Here is a 13,345-nt window from a genome sequence, read left to right on the forward strand (position 1 = left end):
CCCTCAAACTTGCAGGTGGCAAAATTACTTGCTTTAAAAATAAACCAATGTCCTCATTCATATTTTTCCAAGGAACCGTGTCCTCAAGTCTAGGATTACCGAAGTCTTGGCAATCAGCCAGATTTCATCAGAGAAATGCACATACAGTACATAAAATTCAGAGAAGGTCTCAGCTGCTTCCACAGACAAGTTACGTCCTGCTTCACTTTATTCAGCAACTCTTGAACCCCAGGTTGTTTCTTTATTTTTTATTTTTTTGAGTCCAGCATTACACAACCCAATCAGTCCCAAATTTCTCCCAAGAATCCTGTATTCTTCTAAACCATTCTCATATAGGAGGGCTGCAAAATGATTCCTGCACCTGGAGGAGCTTTGAAGACAAGATTTGGCCCTGCTACATCAACATCACAGCTTCAGCAGAAGTTCCGTACATTAAATGAGGTTCTACATGGTTTGTTGGATGAGACACCACGGGGAGAGTCCACAAGGGGAACTCGGCTCCCTTCTTTGGCAACTCAAGCCCTAATATCAAGCAGCAATATTTGTAACAAATTGTTTTCAAATTAAAACTGCACACAAAGAAAACATTTTAGCAGGACCACCCGCTCCGCCTTGGTGTTGCTCATCCTGCCCTGTTGTTTGCATCTCATTGGGGTTTCTTTGGGGTTCCTAAGCTATTCCCTAAGATTATGATGGAGGACAATGAGATGTATTCACAAGTGATAAGGCTCCACGTTGTGGCAGATTATACAGTAGTCTTTGGTGAAGGAATGGCTGATGGGGCACCTATCTTCTATAGGCTGTTCCAGGGTTTTCTTGCTCAGTGACTTCTCCATCTTACGTGTAATTCCATTGAGCTCTGGAGGAAAGGACAGCTTTGGGACAATGTTATCTGATAGTAGGCAGTGGTCAAAATCTTTCTGGTTGCAGGCAACCGCTACACAGCCTGCATTTATTTAAAGTAAGTCAAGAGGATGTTGCTCAAGAGAGGGAGATTTCTATCTAAAAGGTCTTCCCTAACTCTACATCCTAAAGATGTGGCAGACCTGCACTTCCAGAATTCCCAGGGCTTTGAATCCTGGCTAGTCCCAACACATCTAGAAGAAGTTAGGTTGAGGAAGACTGCAACCGAGGCAATATACTCTAGCTCAGTGGTTCTCAACCTTTTTAATGCTGCGACCCCCAACCGGTCGTAAGTCGAGGACTACTCAACCGGTCGTAAGTCGAGGACTACTCAACTGGTGCAGCACCGTTTGCAGAATGGGACTTTTGGCGGGCTCAGCAGGGCAGAGACAGTCCGGACAATTCCTATTGGCTTTTGAAAGCCAATAGAATTAGACTCTATTCAAGAGAGTCTATTCTATTGGCTTTCAAAAGCCAATAGAATAAAAGGGAGTAGCACAGCAAAGGAAAAGGGGAAAAAAACGGCGGACTGAATTGTTTGGCGACCCCCGTGAAATGGTCATTCGACCCCAAATGAGGTCCCGACCCACAGGTTGAGAACCACTGCTCTAGCTACTTTCATACAATATCCTTGTCAGCTGCAAACTTAACAATTGCATTCATACAGGCTGGACTTGGTTACCGTTAACCCAGGTCTAGTTTTCTCTTTTTGGGGGGGAATTGGATGTGTGAATCCAACTTCTTTGGTTAACTTATGGATCGGTGTATGATGTGAATCCAGAAAAAAAAAAATCATCCAGGAACCAAGTGAAACTTATTATGTGAACAGGCGTGTGGTCATTAACAGGTAAGAAATATAACAAATCTGCTTTGAATACTCGGCAGCATCCAGAGTGTCTGATATAAATGTTTCCCAGCAATTCCTCTCTGATCTCTTAAGTCGAGGTCAAAACATCAACTGAAATCAGAGCTTTCTGTGTGCAAAATATGTGCTCCATCTGCACCATGTAGTACATGGCATGAGTGTACGGAACAGGAAGGGTAGTCAAGCAAGAAGGGGTTTATCTTCCGTTATTCTCATCAGCTCCACTTGATTGACCAAATGTCCTCTCGTCTTAGCCAGGACATATCTTGACACTTTAATTGTCCCCAAGCACAGATGCAGGAAGATACCATCACAGCCACGTCACATGGAGTCCCATCAAGGAAGCAGCATCTCCTCCAAAGGAGAAGGGAAGAAGTCAACTCTCTTCTCCTAGGGCCTAGGCACTCTTTTGAGTGTGGATGGGAAGAGAGGATCGGGCCAAAGTTACAGTAATTCTCAAGAGTCTCACTGGGGTTGTGGTGGCCCACACCATCATGGGAAAAGCAGAGAGCATGGGGCCTTTGGTAGGGGACGTATTGCAGTCAAGGGCATGAGTCCTGTATTACAGCCCAGCAGAGGTCCACCTGATGTCCAGCCCCCCACCTTGGACTTCAACCTGTTGAGAGCCATAGGACAGGCTCAATATTCAAAGCCCGGCCCAAGCACCAAGGAGAACCAGCACCACACAGGCACTTAAGTAGGGTGCCAAGCTCCTGCCTCACGTGATGGGACTGTGAAGACAGATGCCACTCTCTGCAGGGCCAGTAGTGACCACACTGTTGCATTCACACATCGTTCCAAACCTGCCCAGAAAGCCATGATCAGCATGGCTCTTTCCCTCAAACACTACACCACACAAACCTCACACATGGAAAGGTGGGGGAGCCAAGGGAGGACACAACAATCCTGTCCCCTTCCTCAGGCACACACAACGTGTATGGCTGATGGCCCCCACTGCCCATCACTGCAGCTGTCCTGTCTTGTCGCTGTCTCTTCCTTTGGGCCATGCCGTCGATTGTGATTCTGCAACATGTTCTGGACATTTCCGGGCGTTCTTGGGGCTCACGGACCCTTTCCTGGAAGCCTGGGGACTAGAGATGCCTTTCTTCTGGAGCTGAGGGCTGGACTGAGCTGATGAGGCTTTTCTGCCCATGTTGGGGCTCCGAGAACCTTTGCTTCTCGGCGGAGGTTGAGGAACCTCTAGGCTCTTCAGAGCAAGGAGCTCACAGTAACGGTTGCATTGATGGGAGGTAACAAAGTGATTGAGGAGGTTGGAGCAACAGCTCTCCTTCAGGCCTTGGTACCTGGCAGAGAAAGAAGGTTACTTCCCAGGATAAATTCCCCTTCCATCTTTGATATGCTTGTAAATTATGGAATTCACTGATGCTTCCCCCTGGTCTTATACCTATTAATGTGATCCCTCTGAGAGAGCCTTTGTGTTAGCAGGCACCATAGAAAATTGCAAAGGATACATCTCGGGAAAGATCTCAGGTCAGCCACATGTGACCTCTGGGTGGCTAATCAAGGTTTCAATGCCTACATCTCATCAGATTCCTTGGTCTGGATCAATGGTTCTCAACCTTTTTAATGCCGTGACCCCCAACCGGTCATAAGTCGGGGACTACTCAACCAGTCGTAAGTCGAGGATTACTCAACTGATGCAACACCATTTGCAGAATGGGACTTTTGGCGGGCTCAGCAGGGCAGAGACAGCCTGGACAATTCCTATTGGCTTTTGAAAGCCAATAGAATTAGACTCTATTCAAGAGAGGCTATTCTATTGGCTTTCAAAAGCCAATAGAATAAAAGGGAGTAGCACAGCTAAGGAAAAGGGGGAAAAAAATGGCGGACTGCGTTGTTTGGCGACCCCCGTGAAATGGTTGTTCGACCCCAAATGGGGTCCCGACCCACAGGTTGAGAACCACTGGTCTGGATTATACAAGAGTTTAGCATGGCACCAGCCAATCTTTGTCTTTTGCTAAACAACAATGCGCAAAGATCTCATGAATTTCCAATTCTGAAATATGAGCTGCACAGAAATCTGACACAGCAAGAGATAATACTGTCATGGTTTCAGCCTAGAAGGAAGCTAGGGAAGGGTCATGCCCTGATATACACTGAGAGTTGAGTAAAAAGGTGCCAAAGCTGTTAATTATTTGGCAGGAAGATAAAAACTGCTAGTTAGTGACATTGGCAGACTCCTTCCTTTATGTGCCAAAAATATGGGGCTGGAAGGGATCTGGGAGGTCTTCTAGCCCAACTCCTTGCTGAAGCTCTAGTCTTGTCTCGTTCTAGTTGAACCCAGTCATCCAGCTTGGATTGAAAGCTGCATGACGTGGCTACTACTTACCCCTTGGTTTTGGTAGCAATCTTCACATTGGTGACTTTCCATCCAACACCTGCAGGAAAAGTTCTGATGAAATCATAAGGTAGGTCCACCACTCCTCATTTTTGTTCAGCAACAACATCATGCTGACCCTTAGAACATCATACTGAAGCCAGCCTCAATCTGTTCATCCACAGCAGACGTGCATTCCTCCCAGTGTTGCTGACCCACAACTCCCAGCATTCCTCAGCACATCAGCGACAACAGACTACGGCAATCTGACCTAGAGAAGCTTCCTACAAGGTCTTCCCCTAAAAGTCAGAGGGCGCATCTCGTTGCCCACACAAGAGCCTCACCTTCCAAGTCGGTCACCAAGATGTTGCCATTTGTCCATTGGTAAAGCCAGTGCTGGAAAGCAGAGCATTTCTGCCCTATCTCAGAAGGGTTGGGTGGAGCCAACCTGTTGCCATCTCCTTCTCGCCCACAGTAGCCCTGAAACGACCCAGGCAAATCTTCCTCCATGGTTGCATAAGGAATATTGTTGGCTGGGCGATAGATTAGGTAAAGTGGGATGATCCTGGGTCAAAGAAAAAGAGTGTTCCTATTAGGCCTCTTCAGTGACTAGGAGACACTTCAGATGTGACCATTGTCTCCCAATTAAGACAGAAGTTGTGGCTCCAGTCAAGAGTTCTTGAACATTTAAGAATTAGTCATGCTGGACCAAGCGGAGGTCTGTAATGCAAACTATGCTGGTCTTTGACCACAATCGTGATGTTCTTCTCTTCTACAATGCCAAAATGGGGTCATTCGTGAAACCTCTCCCTCGACTGGTCAGTTACGACAGACCTCAGAGCTACGTATGACCCGTTTTTGGAGTTTCAACCACCGCCACCCCCAACTCCTCTAGTCACATGAACACATTTTGGATTCTTGTCAACTGCCTCTCATTTACGGCTATTTGCAGCGTTCTGTGACAATCATGTGACAATGATTTTCAGACCAAAATGTACTGCTGGTTTTCAGCAAAAAAAACAACCCTCGCCCATTGTAGAAAATGAGTTAATTTAACAACTGCAGCATTTGCTGAACAACCACCACGAAAAAGGTCGTAAAATCAGATGTGGTGACCAGCTTAATGACCGCCATAATTCCTGGCTCAGTTATGGCCAGATGCCTAGGACTACTTGCAAACCTATGAAGAGTTAAACAGAGAGGAGAGAATATTTGTAGCTCTGGGTTGGACCATGAAGCAGATATTTGGAGGGTATCCCAAATGGAACAGGACTGGCTTATTGTATCTTCAAGTAAGAGAAGGATTACCAATAACAGCTGGCTCCATAATATAACAGGAAGTGAATCCATACTTCAGTGTTCACATACACTACAATATAAGAATATACACCACAATGCAAATACTACAATCCCTCCCTACCCCAATCTATTAACACACAATGCCTTGAACCACAAACTGAGCAACTTTAGGGGGTCCTTGGTGCTCTCTGAGCTTGGTTGTTTTTTTTGCAGACATTTCATGACCAATCTAGGTAACATCATCAGTACTAGTTGATCATCACCATCAGCCTAGCATGGATGATGTTACCTAGTCTGGTCATAAATTTCTGCAAGAAAACAAGAAAGTTTAGAGAGCACCATGGACCCCACAGCTTTAAGCAGGCAATTCCCAGCCTGGAAAGAAACAACTTACTCAGGTATTGACCCAAAGTCCGCAATGGCCCGGGCCTCTGCAGCAAAGATCTTACAGTATTCCCGACTTGAATTCTGGATTTTACACTCCTGGAAGGAAACAGACAGTTCTTGACATCTTCTAACCAGACTTCAAAACTAGTCTCTCCCCTCCCCACCCAGGCAATGTTGTGAGGAGTGTGGCTTGTTTTAATCTTGATTTGGTTTTGGCAGCTCATGTTTGAGGTTAGCTAGGGATTCAATGCAATGTACAAATTGGAAAATGGGATGGTGTACAGGGAGTGACCATAGAAGTTTACACCAAACTTCTATAAAGCTACTTATAACCCATAATTGAAGTTCCAACAGCCAACAACCTCCCCCACCCACCCCGGGTGCTTGGAAATTGATAGTGTTTGGCAACTGGCTCACAATTATGGCCATCTGCAGTGTCCCCCACGGTCACATGACTACAAAATTTGGCATTTCTTTTGCTTCCCCCCCCCACCCTGACTTCTGGTTTCCAGCAAAAAGTGCCCATTGGAGAAAACAGACTTGTTTAATCACCACTGCGTTTGCTTAACAACTGCCACAAAATAGGTCCTAAAATCGGGTGTAGTCATGTGGTGTCCCTGTCAACACTGCTAACATTGGATGTTTTGCTTTGACAACAGTTGGAGATGCAACCATTTTCTTCTTATGTTTTACTTTTAGAGTTAGAGTTAGATGATGCTGGGGGGAGGAATGTGCATGAGAGTTTAGCTAGACATAATAATACTGGACCTAGTGTGTGAACCAAGGTTATTGAAATAAGAGATGATAAGAATTGGCGGGTTGGAGAACTGGAGGGAAAGCCTGCATTTCAAACTAATTGGAGAATGTGATTTATGACTGTTAATTGGAGGAAGGAATTGTGCTTTGATACTATGTGCTCAGGGGAGGGGAATTCAATTTTTGGCTTCGACTGTGTTAGTGCTGATGCTATGCTTCTCTAATAAAGATTCTTTAAGGTAAACAATGCCTCGAAGTTCTTTGAAGAGTTTCATCCGTCGTAACCATGACAGTCCCACTTTGTCACTGCCACAATTTATGATTGTAATTCCAAGCTCAATTGCGGTCATAAGTCAAGGACCACATGCACATTCTTGTTTGGGGGAACCATTTCTTGCTGTCAGATAAGGAATTGATCTAATTCTTGATGATGGAACTTGACGATTTGCTTGACTACACAACTGGGGCCAAGCAAGGGGTGGCATGGTCTCTTTCTACCCACCTGAATGGTGATATCATAGTTCCTCTCCACCAGGGTGTTCTCACTGCGTCCACCAAATGCAATGAGGTTGTTGACCTTAATAATGCCAGTATGTCCAGACTCAAACACTGGCTCAAGGCCATAAATGGCACGGGCCCGGCAAGCCTTGCGTATAAATCCTTGTCCAACCTCTAGGTCCTCCACCATGATGCGACCAAAGAGCTTATCCCCCCAGAAACCAGAGTCAGCTAGACCTTTGGCAAACACCATAGGGGTCATCTCAATCTCCTCTCCAGCTGAAAAGAATAGAAAAAGTGCCTTAATTTTAAGAGTGGAATTCCTAGCGGTGGAGAACGAGAAGAGGAGAAGCAACCAGATGGTCATCTGGGGCCGTGTCTACTGCTGCAGCAATAGTTGAAGTAGGAAATCATGTATGGGTTGATTCCACCAAGATTTGCTGGTCTGACTCCATAAACAACATTGTCTGCAAACACAGCAGGTGGATTCACATATCACAGAGAGCTAGAAAAAATAGCAATCTTGGCCCATGTATGGACCAAACTAGTGAAATTAGGAGAAAGGCAAAGAATTTTTGTTCCAAACTTCCATGAGTGAAATATCTTTCTTTCTTGGATTTTTGGCCCCAGTATGAAATAAGGTCATCTCAACCATCTCTCTTCCCTTCAGCTGGAATGTCATCCAAGGTGAGGAGCTTGGGAGGGTTCATAATGGGGGTCATGTTACTTTCAAGGACATTGACTCACCCTACCTTTTTCTGGTGTACTTTACCTTCTATTTCTTCTTTGGTGATAAATCCAGAGAGCACTGGAAAAAAGAGCAAGATGGATAAAGAGATGTACAGTATTATGCCAAGATGCTTCCTTTACTTAGAAGGAAATTGGAAAAGGATAAAGAGATTTCTATAGAGTTGGATCCAAACTGTACTCCTGGACTTGCTCTTTTGGAAGATACAAGCCCACCTGTATGGAAATGACCAGGCTGAGCTCGAAGGAGGGGTAAAACGCGTCATAAGTCTCGAGTCCCTTTGTGCCCACCTGAGATCTAAGTCCAGCCACCTTGACTTCTGCTAACTCTTATCTACTGTTTGACTGTTAGTGGTTCAGATTTTTGAAGAGAGCTTAAGCTTACAATAAACCTTTATATTTATTTGCCTGGATTCCCTGATTTCTTGCGATTCTTTGACCCATTTCTCTAGAAAGTTTCTTCTCCACCCCTCTGTATACCTGTTACGTCAGGCTCCAGAAACTAAAAGAGATATGTTGTGATATATCCAAGCAAATTTCTTATTGTTCCCCACTCATAGACAAAATCTTGCCAAACTAAAACAAACTACCACTCCCATAAAGCATATACTTTGGGAAATATTAAGGAGGGGCCATCTTCACCCTCTTTCTCTCACACAAACTCTTGCTCCTCTGGAATGCAAGCCCTTCCCTCATGGGAATCTGGAGGACATTCCATCACAAACAAGCTAAAACAGGAGCTGATTTTCTACAGATTGTGACTCCTGGCTACCCCTACGTTCAACAACAGTTGTCTCTATTTTTATTGCAGTGCCTTGCCTTGCGCACACCTCCCAGTTGTGCACGCACAACTTCCCTCCGGACATTTTAATTTCATAACTTTTGTGGGTCAACAGTTTTCCCATGAAATACTTGGACATTACTGGGCACAAACAGCATGAGAGGACAATGGATCGGTGTGGTTCTTGCCCGTGGGGCATCCTTCAGAAATCGTGGAGTTTCAGTTTCCCGTATTTTCAATAATGTCCATATTGGTTGGGGGATTGTTGAAGTTGAAGTCCACAAAACTGGACTCATTAAGGTCATTATCATGCCTACTAAGACTAGGTCAGATATAGATGGAAGTCTAGCATTCTGTCCATGAAAAGTATTCTCTCTTCTACTGCCCAGACCTAGCAGAGGAAGTCTATCTACTGAGCGATTAAATCTTACCTTCAGGGCTCAGCAGAAAGTCAGTACTATCAGTCCCATATTCATTCTGGATAGTACACTGATACACTCCACAATCCTTCAAGGACATCTGCACAATGGCCAGAGCCGCCTGTCCTTCATCTCCAGAGCTAGAAGAGATGAAATCTAGAGCACACACTGCAGGAATGACTTAACCGGATGCTTCCAAATTATCGTCATAAAAAAATAAAGAAATTAAGCTGGGCCTAATCCAATTTATGGGGGCCATGGCGAGAGACCACTTGATGGAACACACCCCTCATCAGGCTGAGTAAGCAAGGGATGAGAATTGGTAGAAGCACCTTAACAGAGAGAGTAACTGTGACATTGGTGGGAGCTCCTAGCTGCAATTGTTATTTCCTCTTCTCCACCATTTTGGTTGAATTCAGTAAGCTAACAGTCCTCCCCAATTGGCTACCTGCCAGAGGTGTGGGACTTAACTCCCAGAATTCTTAACAAGCATGATCTGATGATGGCTGGGAATTATGGGGGATGAAATCCAGTCTTTCTAGAATGTAGCTGGTTGGAGAAAGATTGAAGATAAGAGTTTGGGGCAAGATAGGAACCATGCTCCAACACTGGAGATTTTTAAGAAGAGACTGGACAGCCATTTGTCTGAAATGGTATAGGGTTTCCTGCCTGAGCAGGAGGTTGGACTAGATGACCTCCAAGGTCCCTTCCGAGTCTCTTATTTTCCTTCCTTCCTTCCTTCCTTCCTTCCTTCCTTCCTTCCTTCCTTCCTTCCTTCCTTCCTTCCTTCCTTCTTCCCTCCCTCCCTCCCTCCCTCCCTTCTCCAATACTGGAAATTTTTAAGAAGAGACTGGACAGCCATTTGTCTGAAATGGTATAGGGTTTCCTGCTTGAGCAGGGGATTAGACTAGATGACCTCCAAGATCCCTTCCACCACCACCACCACCATCATCATCATCGTTGTTGTTGTTATTATTATTATAAATAAGAAAGGACAAAAATTATGCGAGAGACACTGCCCATACCATCACATTTCTACTGCTGCCCACCGGAAACTTTCCCACAAGACTAACCTTCTTTTGACATCTGCTATGGGCACCTCATCCCTGTACCAGATGAGCTTGGAGTCACTCAAGATATTGAAGAACTGACACCATAGCTTCAAGTTCCCCGAGGCATCAGAGAACTGTTCTGCTCGGATCTTGCGGACTACTTGTGGAGCTAAGAAAAGAGGACAAATTTAGAGGAGTCAATTCTCAATCCCCACAGGTGACGTTGGGATGAAACAAGGTGCACGTTTTCAACTCGCTTGGCTTTGAAAAGAACATTTTGGATTCTAGAAGGCAGGAAGTGTACAGCAGAGAGGTTTCTGTGGGTTTGTTCAAGCCACAGTTGTGAAGGTCCCAGGAGTTCTTCCAGCCCTGGAAGGAAGAAATTACCCTACATCCCCCGAAGACAAGATATTCTCAAAACCTCCATCATCGGGGTGTCCTGACTCATCTAGGAAGAGGCATGCACACCTACCTTTAAATGGATCGTTGGTTTTTCTAGATTCTCCCACTTCGGTCTTGCTTTCTTCTGCACTCTCTGGAACCAACGGGGAGCTGTCATCCTCCTTTTTGCTTTCTTCTACCGTCTCCTGATACATCTTGGGTACTTCCAGAGTCGCCATCTTCCTGGCAAAGGTTGGAGAGCGCTTCTCCATAGGAGGAGAACCCGGGGCCGGGGTCTGCAAGAGAGCCTGGCTCCTACGGCTCTGCTGTGGAGACACACTGGGACTGTCTCTTTTGGACAACAGCTGGCCCTCAAGGGCCCCTCCTTCCATCTCATCCGCCAGCTTGGTTTTGGGTAGAAAGATCTTCCGACGGGCTCCAGATGCCAGTTCCTCAGGAGTGGCACTGGGCAGAGCTGCTGAGTGCTCACTAACAATCTCAGAAGAGGGGAGATGGGAGAGATCTGCTGGCTCACCTGCAATGCCCCCTACCACAATTGAGGGGACACAAGGCAAAGGAGGTATCTCTGGTTCAATGTTGAGGTTCTTCTGACAAGCAAGCAGTTCTTGGTTGATCATGCCTGTAAGTTTCCGAGAAGTTTTGGGAGTCAACTGCAGGTTCTCAGCACTTTGGAAAAGTTGGTCGGTCTCCACCTGTTCAAAGATCTTCCTTGAGGTTCTGGGAGTTAACCCTGCAATGCCCACGTCTGGCAGATGTTTTGGAATAGCACTTAGCGGAGTCTTCTCCTCCACCATCTTGGCTTCTTGCTTTGGGCTTCTTGCTTTGCTTTTCTCTGACTCAGATGTGATCTTCAAGAGCAAAAGCAAATAATTTTTCAAAGAAGAAACAAGGTCGTTGTTCTGCTGGTCTTTCGCCAGGGTTCGATTTTCCTCCAGCACAGCCTCAGGAAGACGAGAGTTCTCTCTCAAAAGAATGTCAGAGCCTACTTTTTCCTTATCCTTCTCTCTAACCTCTGTCTTCTTGGTGTACGTTTGAGACTCTTGCTTATTTTTTTTACTCCTTGGAGAAACCAGGAACTCTTTCTGCACACAGACCTCCTTGATGTCAGTCCTGGTGTCTTGCTGGTTTGTTTCTGAAGTCGCCATCTTGCCAGGTTGCCGAGTTTCCGCTTCTCTCTTGATATCTTTCAGCAAGTGGGCTACAGATTGGTTCCTCTCAACAAGGTCTTCTTTAACTGGAGAAAGCAGAGCTGGTTCTTGGGAATCAGGAAGCTCAGGCGGGGTCATCACTGTTGAAGCTGGAGGAGGACCCTCCAAAGCAACTTGAGAAAGAGCTGGAGGTGTCGTGGCAACTTCTGAGATCAGTAGTGACCTTTCTATTGCTTCAGATGATCTCTTCCTCTCAGGAACCAAATGCATTTGGGGGGCGGGTATATTGTCTCTCAACAACTTAGGGGCTTCTTCTTGTTCTTCTTCTCTCATGCCTTCAGTACAAGGAGCAACTTGGTCCAACTCGTCCATGGGTCTACCCTTAAAATGGGTTCCTTGGGCTGTTATTGTAGGAGTAATTGGCTGTTTACTCTCAGGAGTAAGAGGTAGTCCGCACTGGATTTCATCCTGGCCCCATTCTGGAGAATACGTCTCCACATCTTCCTTCTGAACCCGACTGTCCATCCCATTTGGCAATGGGACACCAGAAGAAATCTCTGGGATATTGTGGGAAGTCACCGGACGGTTCTGGAAAATTGCTGGCTGGTGATCTTCCAGATGTAGCATTCCCATACTTGAGTCCTGGATCTCTGGGCTGGAACCAGATTTCTTCTCTGACCATTTTATTCCTAAATCTTCCGGGACATCTTTCCTTACTGAAAAACAAGTGGTTTCCTCTTTCCCTTCTTCCCCAAACCTGGAATTTGGAGACTGCAAATCGGAGGCAACAGACAAGCTCGGCTGGGAGTTTTCTGAAGCCTGCAAAGAATAGATGGTCATTATTTCAAAACAAGGAAGGATGGCAAGACAACCTTCCTCTCGCTATTCTGCATTTGAAAAAAAATTCACGTGCAGCCTTTCCCACCTTCCTCTCCAAACCACTCCTCTTTTTTGACACCCCTCTCTGGATTGAGAATCGTGGCAGACTTCTTTTAGTTTTGCTTGTATCATTATCACCACGTGTCTTTTCCTTCTCTGCAACTGTTCTTTGAAGCACTATGCATTTTTTTATTTAATTCTTAGACGTCAGTTGCGTTTGGGAGAAAGGCAACCTCAGAAATAATTTGGATTTTGGTGCATTCAGTTATTAGGAGCAGAGGAAACTACATTCTACATCAAAAACAGAAAAGTATGTTTTCCTTCCCCAAGTTCAGTGGGGAACGGTCTGCTTTCCCCAAAGCCCTTTAATAACTTTTTTCTCTTTAACATTTGGTTCCAAGAACCCAAATTAACCTTGCTGACAACTCTTAAGCTGATGGACAGATCAAGAACAAGCAAGCCATGTCATCTGAGCCCCCACTGAGCACATCGCTTAGAAGCACACATGAAGACTTGGCTTACACGCAGCTCACTCACATACAGGGCACTGAATTCATTCTTTTTCTGGTTTGCACAATATATTTAACAGTAAATTGACCAACTATGCCCACGAAGAACTAATCCAGGTTAAAACTAAGCCCGGTTGTATGAATAAAGGCATGAACAAGGCCACCCAGCTGTTAATTGGGGTTATGCAAATCTCATTTAAAAGTACGGGACCATTGCAATCTAAGTAACTTGACAATTGCCCTTTAGATGCTGGGAACTACTGTGCTAGGTTAGAACACCCTTACAAATCAACAATATTATGCGACAACTGACTCGGTTGGAAGCTTGTCAAATTGTGCAGCATTTCACCTCCTCTGCAATT

At 45.4% G+C, this 13,345-nt stretch overlaps 1 protein-coding gene across 2 annotated transcripts in view; it reads right to left on the bottom strand.

Annotated features, from left to right (window-relative positions):
* Positions 1-1,660: 1,660 nt before the first annotated feature.
* ALPK3 (alpha kinase 3) overlaps positions 1,661-13,345 on the bottom strand; it is a 37,367-nt gene continuing 25,682 nt past the window's right edge. For both annotated transcript variants that reach the window (XM_039339498.1, XM_039339497.1), the window contains 9 exons: positions 10,518-12,414; positions 10,067-10,214; positions 9,006-9,133; positions 7,819-7,854; positions 7,051-7,325; positions 5,800-5,888; positions 4,451-4,671; positions 4,119-4,167; positions 1,661-3,072 (listed from right to left, as the gene is read on the bottom strand). In XM_039339498.1, coding sequence (XP_039195432.1) covers positions 2,730-3,072; positions 4,119-4,167; positions 4,451-4,671; positions 5,800-5,888; positions 7,051-7,325; positions 7,819-7,854; positions 9,006-9,133; positions 10,067-10,214; positions 10,518-12,414 — 3,186 coding nt within the window. In that variant the 3' untranslated portion in view covers positions 1,661-2,729. The remainder of the gene's footprint in view (positions 3,073-4,118; positions 4,168-4,450; positions 4,672-5,799; positions 5,889-7,050; positions 7,326-7,818; positions 7,855-9,005; positions 9,134-10,066; positions 10,215-10,517; positions 12,415-13,345) is intronic.

Source organism: Crotalus tigris, unplaced genomic scaffold (assembly GCF_016545835.1).
Source record: "Crotalus tigris isolate CLP2741 ecotype Arizona unplaced genomic scaffold, ASM1654583v1 scf7180000017735.2152567, whole genome shotgun sequence".
Lineage (NCBI taxonomy): Eukaryota > Metazoa > Chordata > Lepidosauria > Squamata > Viperidae > Crotalus > Crotalus tigris.